The sequence below is a fragment of the Miniopterus natalensis genome, chromosome 15, assembly GCF_054644295.1.
Source record: "Miniopterus natalensis isolate mMinNat1 chromosome 15, mMinNat1.hap1, whole genome shotgun sequence".
Classification (NCBI taxonomy): Eukaryota; Metazoa; Chordata; class Mammalia; order Chiroptera; family Miniopteridae; genus Miniopterus; species Miniopterus natalensis.
In genome coordinates this window covers 44943961-44961612 of record NC_142095.1, presented here as the reverse complement: position 1 = coordinate 44961612, position 17652 = coordinate 44943961, and the positions used below count along the sequence as shown (strand labels likewise).

General features: G+C 44.1%; 1 protein-coding gene across 1 annotated transcript in view; it reads right to left on the bottom strand.

Moving 5' to 3' along the window:
* Positions 1 to 17652, bottom strand: part of SYNPR (synaptoporin) — a 260157-nt gene that overhangs the window by 91795 nt on the left and 150710 nt on the right. The window contains exon 3 of the mRNA XM_087824672.1: positions 10751 to 10875. Coding sequence (XP_087680798.1) covers positions 10751 to 10875 — 125 coding nt within the window. The remainder of the gene's footprint in view (positions 1 to 10750; positions 10876 to 17652) is intronic.

Below are 17652 nucleotides of genomic sequence, written 5' to 3'. Positions count from 1 at the left end.
CCAGATTTTACATAAATAGAACAAATTTCAGAGCAAGCCCTGTGAAGCTGAAAGAAAGAGACCTGTATAAAGTAATTCTGTTGAATTTTTACATTTCCTTCTGTTCTCTCTGAAGTAGCAGTGGCTGGGGCCACTTCTGGACTTTCTGGCCAAGGTCAAGTACAACTGTCCCCCTGAAAAATGAAATCTATGCATTTCTCTTTTCATGCAATTAGAGGTCTAACTCTCTTAAGCAAGCTTCAATCCAGTTTTCTCATTTCGCAGATGAGGAACCTGAGGTTCTGAGAGGACCTCTGTGCTAGTCACCGCTTGTTTGTTCTCAGTTCCATGCTTTGCTCCTCTCCTGCTCTGCCCTGCATCTCTGGAGCCTGATTCCCTTAACAGCTGCTTTCCAGTTAGGTGTGCCCAGTGGGAAGCTATGGTGGGAGACTGGAGGGCAGGAGCAAGGCAGAAGCCAGGGTATTTCTCTCCCCCTTCCTCTTGCTTTGGGCAGCATCTCCAGCCGTGGCTGCATCTTTTCCTCGGTTTCTACTCCCCCTGGAAGCCTCCTTCCTCTATGGTCCCAGCTTCTACCACACAGGCCCATCTGTGCTCTAATAAAACCATCTCCGCCCTTTATGCCTCTTGCCCAGGGGTCAGTAAACTTATTTTCTTAAAGGCTTTGTGAGCCAGCAGACAAAACAGAGGGTAATTTGTTGATAGTTATATAGCACTTAAAGTGTAATCGTTTAAAGATTCTTAGCTTGTGAACTATATAAAACCGTGGCTGAATTTGGCTCACGGTCCTTACTTGCCAATCCTGCTCTAGCCTCCAGGGTGGACGGCTTCCCCACAGTTGCTAACCTCTGGATTGCCTCTCGGTCCCCCTTCCGATCGAGGCTCTGTCTACCTAGTTCCTTTCCTTTATTACTTTAAAAAATTGAAGCACCTATCATGAGCTCTCTTTTCCTGCATGGACCCCGACTGATACAATGACTTGTTTATGTCCCCAAACTCGGACATCGGGCCTCTGCACCTGCTCTCTCCTCTCCCTGGAATATACCGCTGACATCTCTGAGGTGCCCACTCTCTTTCTCTCCCTCTCTCATTTCTTGTGGGTCTGTGCCACAATGTCACTATCAGGGAGATTTTCCCAGCCAGCTAGTATAAAAGGGGCTTCTCTTGCTGGTCCCCTGATCTTCTTACTGTCCCCTCAGCATTGTCCATGTTCCCTTTGCTCAGGACATCCTTTCCTCTTCTCTTGTGACTGGCTTAGACGCCATCTCCTCAAAGAGGCCCTACTGGAGCATTTATATAACTGGGTGCCCTTTAACCCTCACCAGCCCACCAACACTTACTTTGCATCTCTGAACAATGTTCACTCTCTTCTTAGAAGTGACCACTACTGTGTGACTCTGTGTGTGTGTGCGTGTCTGTGTCTTTACTGTCTTCCTCTTGGATAATATGATTATAAATCTTGCCAGGGAAGGGTCCTGTCCACTTTACCAACCAATGTAAACCAAGTCTTACATAGTTCAGGGCCTTGTATACTGTAGGCGCTCAATAATATTATTGAGAATATTATTGAGAGAATAAACATTTATTGAAAGAATGAATAAATGGTCCAACATGGGGTCATTCACTGATGTAGGAAAGACGACTAAAAAGTCTCCCCATTGTATTAGAGGCCATCAGTGGACCACCTGGATCCCTCTGGCACTCACCACTTTTGTATACAATGATGGTCTTCTCATGTAAGCATCCAAGATCTCTGCCCGAAGGCTTACTTGGTCTGCAGGCAGTGCCAGGGAGTTAACACCTGTAGGAGCAGCTTTTGGCCTATGGCCAAGACGAGCAGGTAGATAATTACCCAGCTTCATCAAGACCTAATAAAAGTACTCTAAAGCATGTTACCTACAATTTTGAGAAGTCTTGGTTTCCCCAGGTGCCCAAGGTGGTACCTTGCCCATTAATCCAGTCTTTATTGGCTTTCTTCCCTTCCCCGTCTCACTCCCCACAACTTACTGGCACTTCCAGGGATCACCTGCCAAGAAAATTACATGTTTGTCTCAGGGTGTGCTTCTGGAAGAACCCAAACCAAGACATCCTTCTATCTAATTCTGGGCCACCAGTCTTCTTTTGGGCAAGTATTGCAACAAAAGAGTTCCAAACCAGCAGTTGAACATGTTGGAAGGGGAACAGCAGAGTGGGGTGAAGTAGGTTAATTTGCCATTAATTTTTTTTCATTTAACCTATTTTATGCCAGCAGCTATTCTGCCCCATTTTCTGTGATCTCTGCAGACAGTCCCTGCAAATGATAGCTCCTCTCTTCACTGCAGAAATCTCCAAATAGGGCTGTCCTTGTCTTTGGCCTACAGCTATACTCTGGTGCCGGCTCCTTGCGCTGGGTTCTATTAATGATGTCAACAACCAGGATAACACTACTGAGTGAACACTTGGTGTGCCAGACTTGGTGTGCCATTACACAGTTAACTTGTATGACTTCATTAAACTGTCACAACCATACTTTGAGGAAAGTGCTGCTATTTTCTTTTAATAAGGAAAGCTAAACCCAGGAAGGTTATAATTTGCTCATCTGCTAGGTGGCAGAGCTTGGATTTGGAGCCAGAGGTTTGTCTCGATTTCCATCATTAGCGCTTTAGCTACACCACCTTCAAATCTCCCTAACTCTGTGCCCATAAAATCACCAGGTCCCATCACACACAAAATTTACTTTAAGGCACGACATTAAAATGAGATACTGTAGTAATAAAGTTTCTAAAATTTTTGCCCAAAATAGTGAAATCCTTTGGTTATGAGGAACAATAAACGAATGCTTAAATGTAATTGCAAATGAAGCATTTTCTGAACACAAGATATAAAAAAATTGCAGCCTTTAACATTTTCACTTTCCCCTAATTGGCCTTTATGGTAAAATTAAAAAAAAAAAAGTGTTTAGTATACTGCTCTAGAGCTTGGATCTTAGGGAAAAAATGCTCCCCCCCCGACAGAGCCAGCATTACTAGGTAATGGCCCAAGCACCACAGCTTTCCTGGCGCCAACCTCCACCTGTCCCCACATTCCAGGTGGCTCGAGTCATAAAGAGGGCTCTGCACAGCGGTGCCCAGAGGAGCAGCCCCAGCTCATCTTTCCCTCAATGCAGAATTTTCTTCAACTATTCTGTTTCAAAAATCACGAGGATCAGACGCAGAGTTTCAATCTCCTACCACACTCGTTCCAATCAGCGCAGACGGTCACACTGATGCCACCGAGTGCCCCGTCCTCACTTTGGGAGGCTTCTATGCTTCCATTCGTTTAATGGGGAAAAACAAAAGCAAAAATCACAACGAGCCTGGTAATAATACCTTCAAGGACAATCCAGATAAGCACTGAAGATAAGCGTTAAGAGCAAGTTAATAAATATAAGACAGTTAAATATGTGCACACCTTTCAATGTCTGCATATTGGGACACAGAGGGCTGGGGAGGCTCCTGTTCTGGGAAAAATATAACATAATAAAGGGGTTATTTTTGTTGTCTTCAGAGCAGTTTTGCTGTTTAGGTAGAATAACTATCCTTTTTAGGTCTCTAATTTTAATTACCCTGTCTTGATTATGAAAATAATAATAATAATATACTAAAAGAGAGCCTATTGAGTGTTAGTCCTTGCATTAATCATTTTGCATATATTGCTCATTTACTACAACACTACCATAAAATAGGTGACGCTGTCTCTGATTTACAGAGGGGGAACAGAAACAATAAGCAATTTTCTCAATATCACACAGCTTAGCTAGTAAGTAGTAGCACCATGGGGATTTGAACCCAGGCAGTTTTTCTCTGTAGTTCAACTATACTATGTTGCCTCAGTACATTAACAGTGTAAAAGATCTTATTGTAGAAAATCTGGAAAAGTGTAAAAACACTATTTGATTCACTGATAATGCCACCACCTAGAAATAAGTTAACATTTTGATGCAAAGATCATGACATAATCTCCATAGATATGATTTAGTTTTTGTCATTTAAGCATCCGAATCAGAAAGGCTACACGCTTAACCACCAAATTGGAAGAATCTATTTGGGATGGAGTGACTTAAAATATAAGCCATGTCTTACATAAAACCCATTTTGAAGGTCCCATGGAGTATCTCCAAAATCTGAGAGATCATCTATTTTCAGAAAACTTGAAACTGAGGTTAAAGAACATGCTGTTGTCAAATGGAAAAGACCTACCATACACGCTACAATACCACGGAAAGAGAAAACCAACTGTGGCTTCATATATGAGACAGACCATAAGGGGACATTCTAAACTAAAGACGCTAATTTCTAACCAGGCTGGTTTTCACATGAGCAACATTATATAACACGATTCAGAGAGAAAATCCACCCATCCATCCATCCATCCATCCATCCATCCATCCATCCATCCATCCATCCATCCACCCATCCACCCATCCACCCATCCTCCCTCCCACCCATTCATCCATCCATTTTCTTTAATGTCACTAGTTCAAGCAATGCTAGTGTCTTAGGTTGAATTTCCCAGAAGCAGACCCTGACATCAACATCTGAGTGCAACTTGTTTAGGGAGGATTCCTTCTTGGAAATACCAGTATGGCAGTGGAGAATTGGGGCAGAAAAGGCGGAGAAGGCAATAAAAGGTGTGTTGACGACCAGGTTCCCACTGAGGGCAGAGTGGTCCTGCCGGGTACCTCTGGAAAATGGTACGGAACGTGACTTAGAATTGCACCCATGAGGAGGCCTTAACTCCTCGGCGTTTCTGGCCTGCCATGCGTAATGACTAAACGAGTTCCTGTGGCTAGAGAAAGCCCCTGAACTGTCATCAGGGCTTGGGGTGAAAGGTCTAGCAGCATGAACGATGAGAGGCGAGGCAGCGATGGGACATCTGCCTCAGCCAACTGGTAACAAAATCAGACTCATTACATACGTAGAGTCTTATATTTGCTTTCTCACCTAATACAATGCCAGGAGCACTTCACGTATCTTTAAATGTTATTTGAGAAAATGACTTTTAGTGGCTTCCTATCATTTTTTACAGATATAACACAATTTACTTAACTGATTCCCTGTTTGGGGACAGTAATTTGTTTTTAATTTTGCAGAATTTAAAATAATTCAACAAAAAAATGACTCTGCACACACTTCTTTCTCTATATCTCTAGTTATTTCTTTAGGATAAATTAATTAAAGGCAATGCTGCTAATTATCTCAAGCAGTGATTACGAATCCCATATCTACAAGAATACTTGAAATTGACAGCAAACTTAATATTTTTTGTCCTAACAGGGTCTCCAAACATGGAAATGACATAATACTACTTTTTCCATTATGAATTTTCTGTTATTCTTATATTCAGCTGTTCTCTAATTATGGAAGATTTTTACACAGTGGAAACCTTTATGATTGTTTAGCCAAGCTAGCAAGTTTATTGCCATGTCATCAAATTACTTTTAAGAAGCAAGGCGTGAACATTAAGAAACTTGGGGGTCATTAAGAAACATTGGTCTCTTTTTCCACAAACATCAGCTCGTGCAGGCTTAACGTCAGCTGGTTAGAGCCCTTAAAATTTTACATTTTACTTATCTGAGGGAAAATATACCTAATTCTATTTTCTTCTGAAATATCTTATAAGAGTCCTTACTAACCACTCTCAATTCTATCCCCTGGCCTTTTCTTTGTTTTCGCTCCTTGACTTCTTTGAAGTACTGAGTGGTAACCACTAGTGAGGATTTCTTACCTTCTGTGAAGCCTACACTTCCCTGGCTGTCCCCCCTCCTGTCCACTTGGCTCTTCTTGGTCCCCCCCAGTCTCTCCTCTCCGTCTTCATTTTTCATAAGTGTGACACCCCCGCAGCTTGGCCCTGTGCTCCCTCCGGTCCTCCCATCTGTCTCGGTGACCGCAGCTCTTCCAGAACCTATGCTTTCCTGCGTGAGGATGGCTCTGGGGGCTCCATTCAGTCTCACCTCTCTCTTCTTACGTGGGGTTTACATCAAACTTCCTGACGGAAAACACCTCACACTCCGCATGAGGAAATCCAAATGTATACTCTCCATTTAAAAAAAATTTTTTTAAAATATATCTTTATTGATTTCAGAGAGAGGAAGGGAGAAGGAGAGAGAGAGAAACATCAATGATGAGAGAGTCATTGATCGGCTGCCCCCTGCACGCCTCCGACTGGGGATCGAGCCCACACCCCAGGCATGTGCCCTGACCGGGAATCGAACCGCAATCTCCTGGATCCTAGGTCGATGCTCAACCGCTGAGCCACACCTGGCCGGGCTCTCCATTTCTCAATGGCTGTCCTCACTATTCCCTTTTTGTAATCTTTAACTCCTCTGTTCAACAACTTGGAGACTCGCTGTCTTCCAAACTCTGGCCCAAAACTACCTTTTGGACTTTATCACATTTCTCCATCAAAAATGTTTGCTCCACTCCCTAGGCTTCCAACAGACTGGGCATGAATTTCTTCTGTTTTTAGTCAAATTAGTAGAATATATGAAATCCAAAAGTTTGGATTTGATTTTCTCTGTGATGCTGACCAAATTTCTCTCAGCTCGGTGATCTCAGTCTGAATTACAGCAACCCCCTTCACAGAGGTGGTGTGATGGTTACATAACCCAATGGACCTAAAAGTGGCTAGCACAGTGTTTGGCACGTAAATATTTGCATGTCCACTCATCACTGTGACCCTTCAAAGCTAACCTTGGCCATAAAAACTTTGTTGTCTGGTCCCAGAACTCTCTACTCTACCGTCCTCTGTCTTTCATGCTTTCCATGCACCATGTATTAACGCAAACTGTTCACTGGCATTTTTTGAGTAGGCTTTCTCCAAACATATTAAATTCCTTAAAATAAGAAACTCATTCACACTTCTGTATATAAAGGAAGTGCTAAAAATATTGAATCCAGAAGTCCTCCCCATTATAAAAAATGTTTTTGCCAAATTAGTACATTCTAGTAATGAGAAAACAGCTAAATATTACTTGTTCATTTTAACCACAAATCAAGGGGAAGGTCAGGTGACAAATGTCTCATTCTCATAGTAAAATTATATATTGCTGAATGTAAATCTTTTTTATATGAGTCAAAAATGCTTACACGTAGTGGTGTAAAGGAGTCACACAGTTTGGTATACTTATCAGAAGCAGCAAATGAATATTTATAAAATTATCTAGCATTTTCTAAATTGACATTATCCTACATGTGATAATCTGATAAAAAAGTTAAGCAGCTTCCTTTGATGTCATTTACAGGCTAGAATAGTACTCCCTTACCTGAAATTTTGCTTTCTACTTTTCAGTTACCTTAGGTGATCAGCCGAGGTCTGAAAATATTAAATGGAAAATTCTAGAAATAAATAATTCATAAGTTTTAGATTGCGTGCTGGTCTAGGTAGCGTAATGAAATCCCATGCTATCAGTCTCTGTCCTGCTTAGGATGTGAATCATACCTTTGTCCAGCATCTTCACACTGTAGTTGTTCCCAGTTATTTAGTAGCTGATTCAGTTATTAGGTTGACTGTAGCACTATTGCAGAGCCTGTGTTCAAGTCAGCCTTGCTTTACTTCATAAGGCCTCATTCACCCTCCTTCATCTCATCACAGAGGCCTTTTATCATCTGGCATCATCACAAGAAGGGCAAGTACAGTACAACTCACGTAACTTTTATTACACTGCATTGTTACAATCATTCCATTTTATCTTCAACTATTATTGCTAATCTCTTACTGTGTCTTATTTATAAATTAAACTTTATGAAAGTTTATGTATGTATAGAAAAAACATAGTATTCACAGGGTCTGGTACTGTCTGAAGGTTCGTGCATCCACCGGCTGTCTTAGAACGTGTCCCCCAAGAATAAGGGAGATGTGCTGTGATTGCTTTTGTTTGGATGACTTAGCGCTAGAGTTTATTGTCTTCCTCGTGTTTGCAATAAACTGAATAGTCAGAAGCAGCTGAATGCTCTTTATTTATTTCAAGATTATGATCAAATCATTGAGATTGGCTTGTGAAGTTTGGGGGAGAAAATAACTTTTTTATGATTTACATCACTAGCATCTTGCTAACCCAACTTCTTCTGAAACTAATGACTTCAAAATAATCTGTATAAATTCTAGATGTCATTGCTTACTACTCAGATTTTCCCTAACAAGCTAATGGCACAACATTTTAGAATATCCAAATGTATAATTGAAATTGCAACTCTAGTAAAACTGAGCCTTTTGGGAATGGTATGTTCATCTCCTAGATGGGCCTTAATGGGACAAAACTGCCAGGCACTCTGTGGGATGAGTGGGCTCCTGAACAGAGGACAGTAAGTGTTGGGCAGATGTGGTAAGCACTGTGGCAAAAGCTTTCTTGCTTTTTTTCTAGAACAGTGGCTTTAAACTGCTTCTAGGCGACTTAGGGTTCTGAGAAGATTTTATAGGATCAGTACAGCAGGGTGGGGTGGGGTGGGGTGGGGGGTGAGGGAGTGACAGGAGCTGGGCTATGCCTGTGGCTGGAAGAGGGCTGAGAAAGACCAGCTGGATGCTTCAAGCCCCTTTCTGCCCCTGCTCCAACTTTCTCAATGACTCATATCTGTCTTCTCTGCAGAGCTTCTGAACAAGGTGATGTTTGGATGAAAAGTTCTACTACTGAAAAAACAATGGTTCATCATCTTTGTTTCAGGACCCAAGTAAAATTCTTTCAGATGAGTGGGCCTCTATACTAACAGATGGCAAAAAAGTCTTCATACAATTCCTTCAGTTGCCTTTAATTGTAATATGTCCTGGAAAGAAGAAGCCCAGTGCTGGAGAGTGTTTTCGTGAAGGCTCTTTTCAAATTGCACACTTAGCCAGGGATTGCATGGAATTAAATGCCACCCTGTTCTCCACCCCGCCTCAGCCCAGACACTGGCCGCCTGTCTTGACAGGTCTCTCAGTTAGTCTCTTCCAGTTTGGGAGACACACAGAGAGGCCTGTGCTCCACGTTTAGGGACCTGCTGCTCTCTGTATCTTAAGAGTTTGACTTTCTGTGCCTACCACATCTCTTGGTGGGAAATCACTGCAGAAGGCAATGCAGGCCTCACGGTTTCATGAGTAACGTTACTAAGCACCCACCCCCGCTGGCCAGCATTGGCCAGCTTGTCTCCCCTCCTGGATTCTGCGTGCTGACCAGCAGGCTCGCGCTGGCTTGGCATTCTCCATTCTCCATTGGAGCCAAGGGGTTCACGGGGAGCTCCAGGGTCAAGCACCCCACGCCCACTCCCAGCAGCACAGGAAGCTCTTCTCAGGATGAGCAAGGATGCCTTAATATTTGCTTAGTTTATTTTAATTTGCTTAATTAATTAACTAATCTGAACTTCGGATTCTCTTACTAGTTGGGAGAGCATCTGCTTGAGTAGAGGTGTTTGTAGTTTTTATCAGTTTTACTCTTGAAGACTGTTAAGTACAAACCGTTTAGTATAGATGCCACTTCCCTGCGACTCAGTGCCTATGACTGAGGCACTTTCCTCTGGGTTTAGGAAAAGTTCCCTGGATCAATATATTAAGGACACACATGACATACAAATCCTCTGAGACGCTCAGTGAGAAGGGCTTCTGTGGTCAGACATGTTTGGGAAACACTGTGCTTCTCTCGGTGACTCAAAATGCGCATAGAAAGATGAAGTGCTAGGAAGCCTTTCTTAAACTTACTTCGTTATATAACTTTTAAATTCTCCCTCCCTTCCCCTTGGCCTCCCCCTGCTCTTCGTTTCTCTCATAGAAACACCAAGTATCTAGGGCACCAGGAGAGGCTGGGGCAGGCGCTGACCTCGGGGTCAGTTCCAGGCCTGCACGGAGCCTGGACCCAGGCGACTGCTCGATGCATGTTTGTGAAACTGAAGCAAAGGAGAGGGCGCAGTAATAAGATGCCAACACTGTGCTGAAATTGTTTCAAAAATCGCACCAGTTACCTGGGGCCAAGAATTTGGGAGTTTTACAGAGATAAATTATTTCAAAATTAAATTTAATTGATTCCCATTAGCTATGGATCAGAATCACAGCATGTCCGATTCTAGGACAAGCCCTGGCACGTATTTTATAGGTAAGGCAAAGACGAAGGTAAGGCGCTATGTTCAGGCTGGATTTATACAGATATTGAAGAAATTACCTCAGGCAGATTCAGTGCAGCAACAGACACGCAAGCTCTGTGTCAACCCGGGTGGGCTCGAACCCTGACTCTGCCATTTACTGGCCGAGGGAATGCGAGCAAACATATCTGTGAATCAGTTTCCCCATTTTTAACTGGTGATGATAATTGTGCTCCTCTCAAAGGTCATCGTCATGACTAAATGAGATTAACAGGTAAACAGCAAGTAAAGCGACTGGCACATGGAAATAATATTAGGTATTAATATTATTAAATACACTGTCGGCCAACACGGCATAGTCAATGTGAAATCAGTGGTGACATTAATCCTATTTAGACTTTGGGAGACCTCAAGATTGGAACTCTGGATGGGAGAAAGGAATTGTATAACTGAGGTCTTCATGTTGATACTGGAGCATCACCCCAATACTGACCACTTGTAGCATTTTTTTGGAGGGTCAGTCCTAGTTTGAAGGTACAGCGCAGACATCCTCCCAGGGAGGGGGGAGGTGGGCATTTTACGTGTTTGGGTACTTTGCGGGCTCAGGCAGAATTCTTTCTGCTTACCCAGAGGGTGGTGAGCTGCTGAGGAGCGCAGAAGGCCGGGGCGCCCTCGGGTGCGGGCCCGCTTACCTGAACGGGTAGGCAAACGCTACGTCGATGCTGAGGTTACTGTCCGTCTTGTTGACGCAGTCCACGCTCAGCCGCAGGCCGCCCGAGTAGCCACCGCATGTTGCAAATGCAAAGATCGCAAAAAGCTGGGAAGGACAAGAAAAGGGAAGAGAAAGCAGCTGTTAGAGTGATGCAGGCCCAGCGAGAGCCATCGCCAGGGGCTTCGTGGTTGGACTGGGAGGGGTTATGGGCTCCGAAGGGCAACAGCAGGCTTGGCTCAGGGTGAAGGCCAGGGCGCTGGTGGGAAAAGGGGAGGTGGTATCTGAAAAGAGCCTGGCAAGCCGGAGTCATTTTGCTTGGAGAGAAATTAAACACGGGCACAAATATCTGTGCTTGAGTGTGAAGGGAGCTGCCGTGCCTCAGAGGTAGAGATGTAATCTTGCATCTCAGGATCTGGGGAGCTACGCGCACCACAGGGTTGATGACGGATGTCTCCAGGTGGGAAGAATTTGGGTGTCTCCTTGCTTTCTTCTTTTTGTTTCTCTGCATTTTTCCTCAATAAACATGTTTGTCTTTTGAAATAGATTATTAAAAAGACACGATCACAAATTTTTATTTTTTGTTACCATAGTTTTATCAAGATAAAGAATGTGAATACAATGCTTTGCATTAATTTGGTGATAACTCATCATTTATAAGGATAGATCTTTTCCAGTTGTCCAGAAAACAACACTCAGTATATGCATTTAAGAGCAATTATCATAACGTGCTTATAACTGTGGCTCACTCATGATTTGTGTCACCGATTTGTTTTAATCCTTAAAAACACAAACACCAGAAGCAAATTGATCTGTACAAACAGGTGACATGTCTTTCTGTTTACTGATTTTAAATAGAAAAATAGGTTTTTTTTAAAATCACTCTTTCTCTTCACATCTTTAACATAGTGCCTTTTAGAGGTGTGCGATTTTTTTTCATTAAATCCTTCCACTCAGACATTTCACATCACCGCTAGAAATTATGAAGAAAATGAAAGCCTTGTAAAAGTGTTGAGTGCAAAATACTGAGTTCTAAGACTATGCAGACCCTGAGGGCGGTGTTCAAAGATAGATTTTTCAACAATACCGCTAAAAGCTCTTCAAGCCAAAAAAGTAAGACTTTCAGCCTCCCTGGGTGATGTTACCTCTAACAAACACATTGGTTCTCCCATCGCATCTGTCCCGCAATGCTGCAGGTGGTAAAGAGCACCTTTGGCAAAGCACCATTGTATAAACTTATAACCATCCGTACTGAGACAAAAAGAAGAAAAACAGCCCGGCCGGGCGTGGCTCAGGGGTTGAGCGTCAACCTAGGATCCAGGAGATCGCGGTTTGATTCCCGCTCAGGGCACATGCCTGGGTTGTGGGCTCAATCAATGACTCTCTCATCATTGATGTTTCTATCTACCTCTCTCCCTCTCCCTTCCTCTCTCTGAAATCAATAAAGATACATTTAAAAAAAAAAAAGAACCTGAAAAAAAAGAAGAAAAACAGTTTTTGCCTCTGTCTAGAGAACATATTGCTATCATCTGTCCTCAACTTGATGGTTTGACAAATCTTTCGGTTCCCAACGTGTAAATCGTAAGTTAATCCTTTAGTTGGGTTGAACATTAGCTGTAAAGAGAATAGGAGTTTTAAATTCGTAAATATTTGAATTTTTCTTACGATCAGAGAACTTTAGAGCTAAAGGGTTGAGGAGGAAGAGGTACCTGAGAGATGCCACTTGAGAACACAGGATCTCAGTATTTGTGCCTCGAGCCAGCCTCGGTGGCCGCATCCCTGTGCAGCTCCCTCTTTCTAACTCAACTGTTGAAAGCTTCGACTGGTTAACAATTAATATCAGGGTCTAGCCTGGTGTGGGCCATGGATCTATGCGAATTAGGCACTGAAAATGAGAAGCAGAATCTCAAAGACGTCTTCAAGAAAGAAGATACATCTGGGATGCTGGGCATAGGTGAAGGTGGCAAGTAAGAAAATGCCAAGTTTGTCCACTAGTGTAGCTAAACTAAAAGAATTTCCTCCCTTTTTCTAAAGAAAGTCAATCAAGTGCACTTACCACACTGACCCATGCTATAAATATTCCCATTTATTTTATTTTAACTTTCGGAATTCAGCTCCTTGCAGGAGGTCTGGCTCCTTATCAGGAACACTAGCTCTCTCTGCATTGCTAGAAGAGTTATTGTTTCCTTATAATGACTACAAGTGTATGGGCTCTGGAACGCGACCTTGGCATTGGTGCTTAATTTCCCATGCCTTGGTTTCCTCATCAATAAAATAGCATTGATCAGAAGTCCTCTGGGTCATTTTGCCGTTCATGATAAGAGTCAGACAGTTGCTGCAGACGAGAAGGCTGCTGGACTGAGCGCCACCAGGCCTGTGCAGAAAGCCGAGAAGGTGAAACAGCATTGTCCATACACCTGCCGCCTCACTCGATCAGTGGTGCGAGAAGAGCCTCAGGACTGTTCGTCCCGATCGGCCATTTCACTTTACCAGGAAAAGGCTGGTTGATGATAAAACCTTTGCAGGGAAAGCAACATTTTGTGGATCATTTTTGTGTGTGTGGCAGTTTTAAGTTGTTAGTTTTTAAAATTGGCATTTTAAAAATGAAAAAAACTTGACCAAAAAAACTACAGTAGATATGGTAAGAACAAAATGGGTGTCTAGGTGTTAATGTGTGTAAGACATTTAGAGCAGATCCTGGCACAGAGTAAGTGCTCAATAAATGTTATCGAACATCATTACTGTAAACAAATGTGGACGAGCTCCTCCTATAGCTCCATGAAATAGGAAATTTAGGCTTATTCACCCCTGGCCAATCTACATGACCACCGGCCCCAGGGAACCAACGCCCACACACTCCAGGCTCTTTCTGCTTTTCTTCCGAGTCTGGCTCACTAGTGGACTTGAGGAGCATTTGGGAGCCATGGCCACCCACTCAGCACTCTGTGGATGACACTCACAGAATGTCAAGGCCGGAGGGAAGCTGGTTGCCATCCCTGCAGCATGAACGTGCTTACTCCTCATGGCCAAACAGCCTTCCTGGCAGCTCTTTGTGTTGGCAAGAATTAAGAGGATGGGGTTTTAATGGTTCAGTGCTGAAATCTAGATTCCATCGTACAATACTGGAGTCTCAGGCCTTGGTGCCACGTCACGGGGCTCCTTTGGTAGGTCTTCTTCCAGGAGAAAGAACAGAGTAAGGAACCCGAGGCCCTGGGGAGGGCGGTGCAGGCCGCTCTCCCTGCCCAGGCTTCCTCACCTGGGACGGGGGGTCCTCTGCCTTCCTAAGCCAAGGAGAGAACTCGCTGAGATGGGCACGAATCCCCGTGCAGCCCCTCTCAATTCATGCGGGCATTTGTGTGCAATTCACACACGTGCGCTTCTCTGGGGCAAGTCGGGTGTGCAACGAGCATTATATCGGTCTGTTAAAGATGTGGCCAAAGAGAATAATGTCTTCAAACAGTTTCATTTTTGAAAAATTCCACGAAACAGTGAAGTGCAGCGAGTTAGAACAGAGGGCATGGAGACAAATCCTGAAAATTTCAGCACCTAACGGCTGCAAAGAAATTACCCTCGGCGTTTCATCGTATTTTAAAGTGCTTTATAAACAGTAAGAGAGTATTAATACCGCCATGTAATGGACTTAAGATGGAGTGATAATTATGTATTTAACTAGTTCAGAATGTTAGATGCACAGAAGGGATCAGACTATTGAAGCCACGCACGTGACTGTTGTTTTATTTTCACTTCTATTGAGTTCTGAAAACATGACATTGAAATATGATGCCCGTGGGATTTCTGGTTAACTTGCTCCTTTCCCCACAGTCCTCACTGATGAAAGGGAAACCGTGCTGTGTGATCAGTATCGAATTCAATAATCTCCTGAGGCGAGGAGGGAGCGGATAATGTCTGTGGAAGAGTGGAAGAATCAGATCCTGCTGAGCAGGTCACATTACAGGGACGGTTGATTCCGTATCTGGGAGCGTGAAATCAGCTCCTTCAGAGGACATCAGCCAAGGGCCTGGTCCTCTAATTAGAATACACCAAGACAGAGGGGGGAGATGAGATGGGACTGGAAGCTCCTTGGGGGGTCAAAATCCTCTTGGAACATTGGAAAGTCTCCCACCAACTTCCCTCCCCGAAGTCCTCCCAGCCACCCCACCCCAGGTGGTAAAGAGGAGCAGTTCTGGAGTCAGGCAGACCTGAGCTCGAGTCTAACTCCCGGCTGTGTGACACTGAGTGATTTAACGTCTCCAAACCTCAGTTCCCACATTAACCAAATCAGGTCACATGCACTGCTTCATTCAGCACATGGTTTTATTGTTGTTGTTTTGTTTGTTTTTATTGATTTTCAGAGAGAGAGGAAGGGGGAGAGGGGGAGAGAGAGAGAGAGAAACATCGATGTGAGAGAAACATCTATTGGTTGCCTCCTGCACGCACGCTGACTGGGAATTGAACCTGCAATCCCCTGAGCCACCCAACCAGAACCATTCAGCAGATATTTAATGATGGATATACTAGGTGCCAGCTGATTGGAAACAGAAACACAAAAAAGGCAGAGAAAAGACAAAGGCCCCTGTCCACTATGGAGCTTAATGATGGATGCAGGAGACAGAACCAAAAAGAACATACAAATGAAGTAATTACAAATTGTGTTACACATTTTGAGGGGAAGCTCTTCTAGACAGGGAGTTGCACCTGCGGATGTCACATGTAAGCTAAGACCTTGAGGCTGAATGAGGGGAGCCATGGAAAGGGACTGGGGTGGAGGAAAGTGCTCTGGGCGGAGTGAAAGCCCAGGGGAGGAAAAGGGGAACAAGTTCAAAGAGCCAGCGGAAGGTCAACGTCACCACTGGATGGTGAGTGAGGTTGAAAATAATAGTATTTACCTCACATGCATTTGTGTCCACTGGCTGAGAGAACACGTGTAATGGAGCGGGCTCGTAGCTTTCCGTAAATGTTAAAACTACTGCAGTGCTATCAAAGAAGCTGAGAACTAGAGAGGAAAATTCATTTGCCCCGACAACTAGAGCAGAGTTGGAGCTAGAACTCTCGTCTCTAGACTCCCTGAGTCAGCATTCTTCTAATTAGTTCTAGAATAAGAGTTAATTATTGACCATGTGGGCATAAGGCATGGCCAGCCTTCTCTGCCCAGAAACACACCTGGATGTTTCTCCTGTGCGTCTCCCAAACACATCCCTGTGAGCTCATCAGCCAAGCAGAGTGGCTGCTTTACCCCTCCCCTCCCCTCCCCTCCCCTCCCCTCCCCTCCCCTCCCCTCCCCTCCCCTCCCCTCCCCTCCCCTCCCCTCCCCTCTCTCCCTCCCTCCCTCCCTCCTTTCCTCCCTCCCTCCCTCCTTTCCTCCCTCCCTCCCTCCTTTCCTCCCTCCCTCCCTCCTTTCCTCCCTCCCTTCCTTCCTTCCTTCCTTCCCTTTTCACCCTTGATGGGTTGGAGGATTTTAGGAGAATCTTGGAAGATGCTGCAAAGGGAAACTTCCTTAGCTTGACATCAGTGGTTCTGAGAGACCGTTATTATTAGCAAGAGGAAGGTTTGTGTTTTGTAGATGTTTGGTTCTGCAAGACTAATGCTTTTCCTAAGAGAGACAGTATCCCTTTCTGGGAGATGGAAGAGATGGGAACACTGCTATGCAGCCAGGACGCAGGTGAGAAATGGGTGTGGGTCCAGGAAGGCGAGGTAGGAGAAGAGCCTTGGGGACTATGTGTGGGTTAGAAGATTAGAGAGATGGACTGGGAGCAGGATTGCCATCTGAGGCCAACTCTACGAACACCTTGATGAGACCTGTAAGGACACAGTGTTTGTGTGTGCACATGCATGTGTGTCATTTTCTCTAATATCTGGGCTCCCTGCATCGGTCCTCAGCCAGCTCAGTGCCTTCTCTCTGGTAATGCAGTGTACTCGCTCACCTTTCTAGACATTGAAGGCACAACCCAAGGCAAAAGTCCATTTTCCCAATCAGGTAAAATTATAAAACCTTTGTGTTCCTGTCTTTCCTAAAGCTCCCAATTCTCCTCAAAGCAGATGCCTCACCTCTAGCACATTCAAGATATCAATACCATAACCACTGGCCCAATTGCTCTCCCTTGAGTTCAGGAGACCGAAATAAATCTCCTGCAATAAACTCTCATTTTACTACTGTCTTGAATGATCTATGCCTCTGTTCCTAACAACAAAAAATTACTCCCTAAATGAACAAAATTGGCCAGTGGAGATTCCCCTTGCATGCAGCCTGATTAGAAATACATTCAGGTGAATTAGAACAGAAGAATTGCCTTGCACTTTCTGGCATCCTTAAACCAAAATCACACATTGCAGGAATATCTTTGCACAGTTAATGAAACAAAAGGTTTTCCCTGGGAAGAGGGCAAGCAGCTCCTCTTTGGAACTGATTGATCCACACAAGGAATATCAATGAAAGCTGCTATTAATCCTGGTTCATTTGTAAGGCATAGTTAAAAGCAATAGGTTGGAGGACAGGAAATCAAGCTGATTAATGGCTCTCATAGGAACATGTGGTCTGCATTGTCAGGGAGGGGACATCTTCCAAGGCCTGATACACAACCTCAGGCATGAAAAGATGCCTTGGGAGAAGTGAGACTAAGGAGACTCGTAGAAAAGGTATTGGGAGATTGGAATCAATGCTGGTGCTCATTACCATCAAGCTGTGTGTGTTGACAATCTGGTCTCCAGCGGACAAAGCTTTTATTTATAGCATTTGCCAATTTCCATGGTGTAAATACACCCACCATGGCCAATTCCCAGCTACCAATATAATACTTCTGAACCTTGATTGGGAAGAGAGCTGCATAGTCAGCTGGGCTCCAACAGACCACTGCCACCAGGGGACTCTCCCTGACTCTCCCCTGGGAC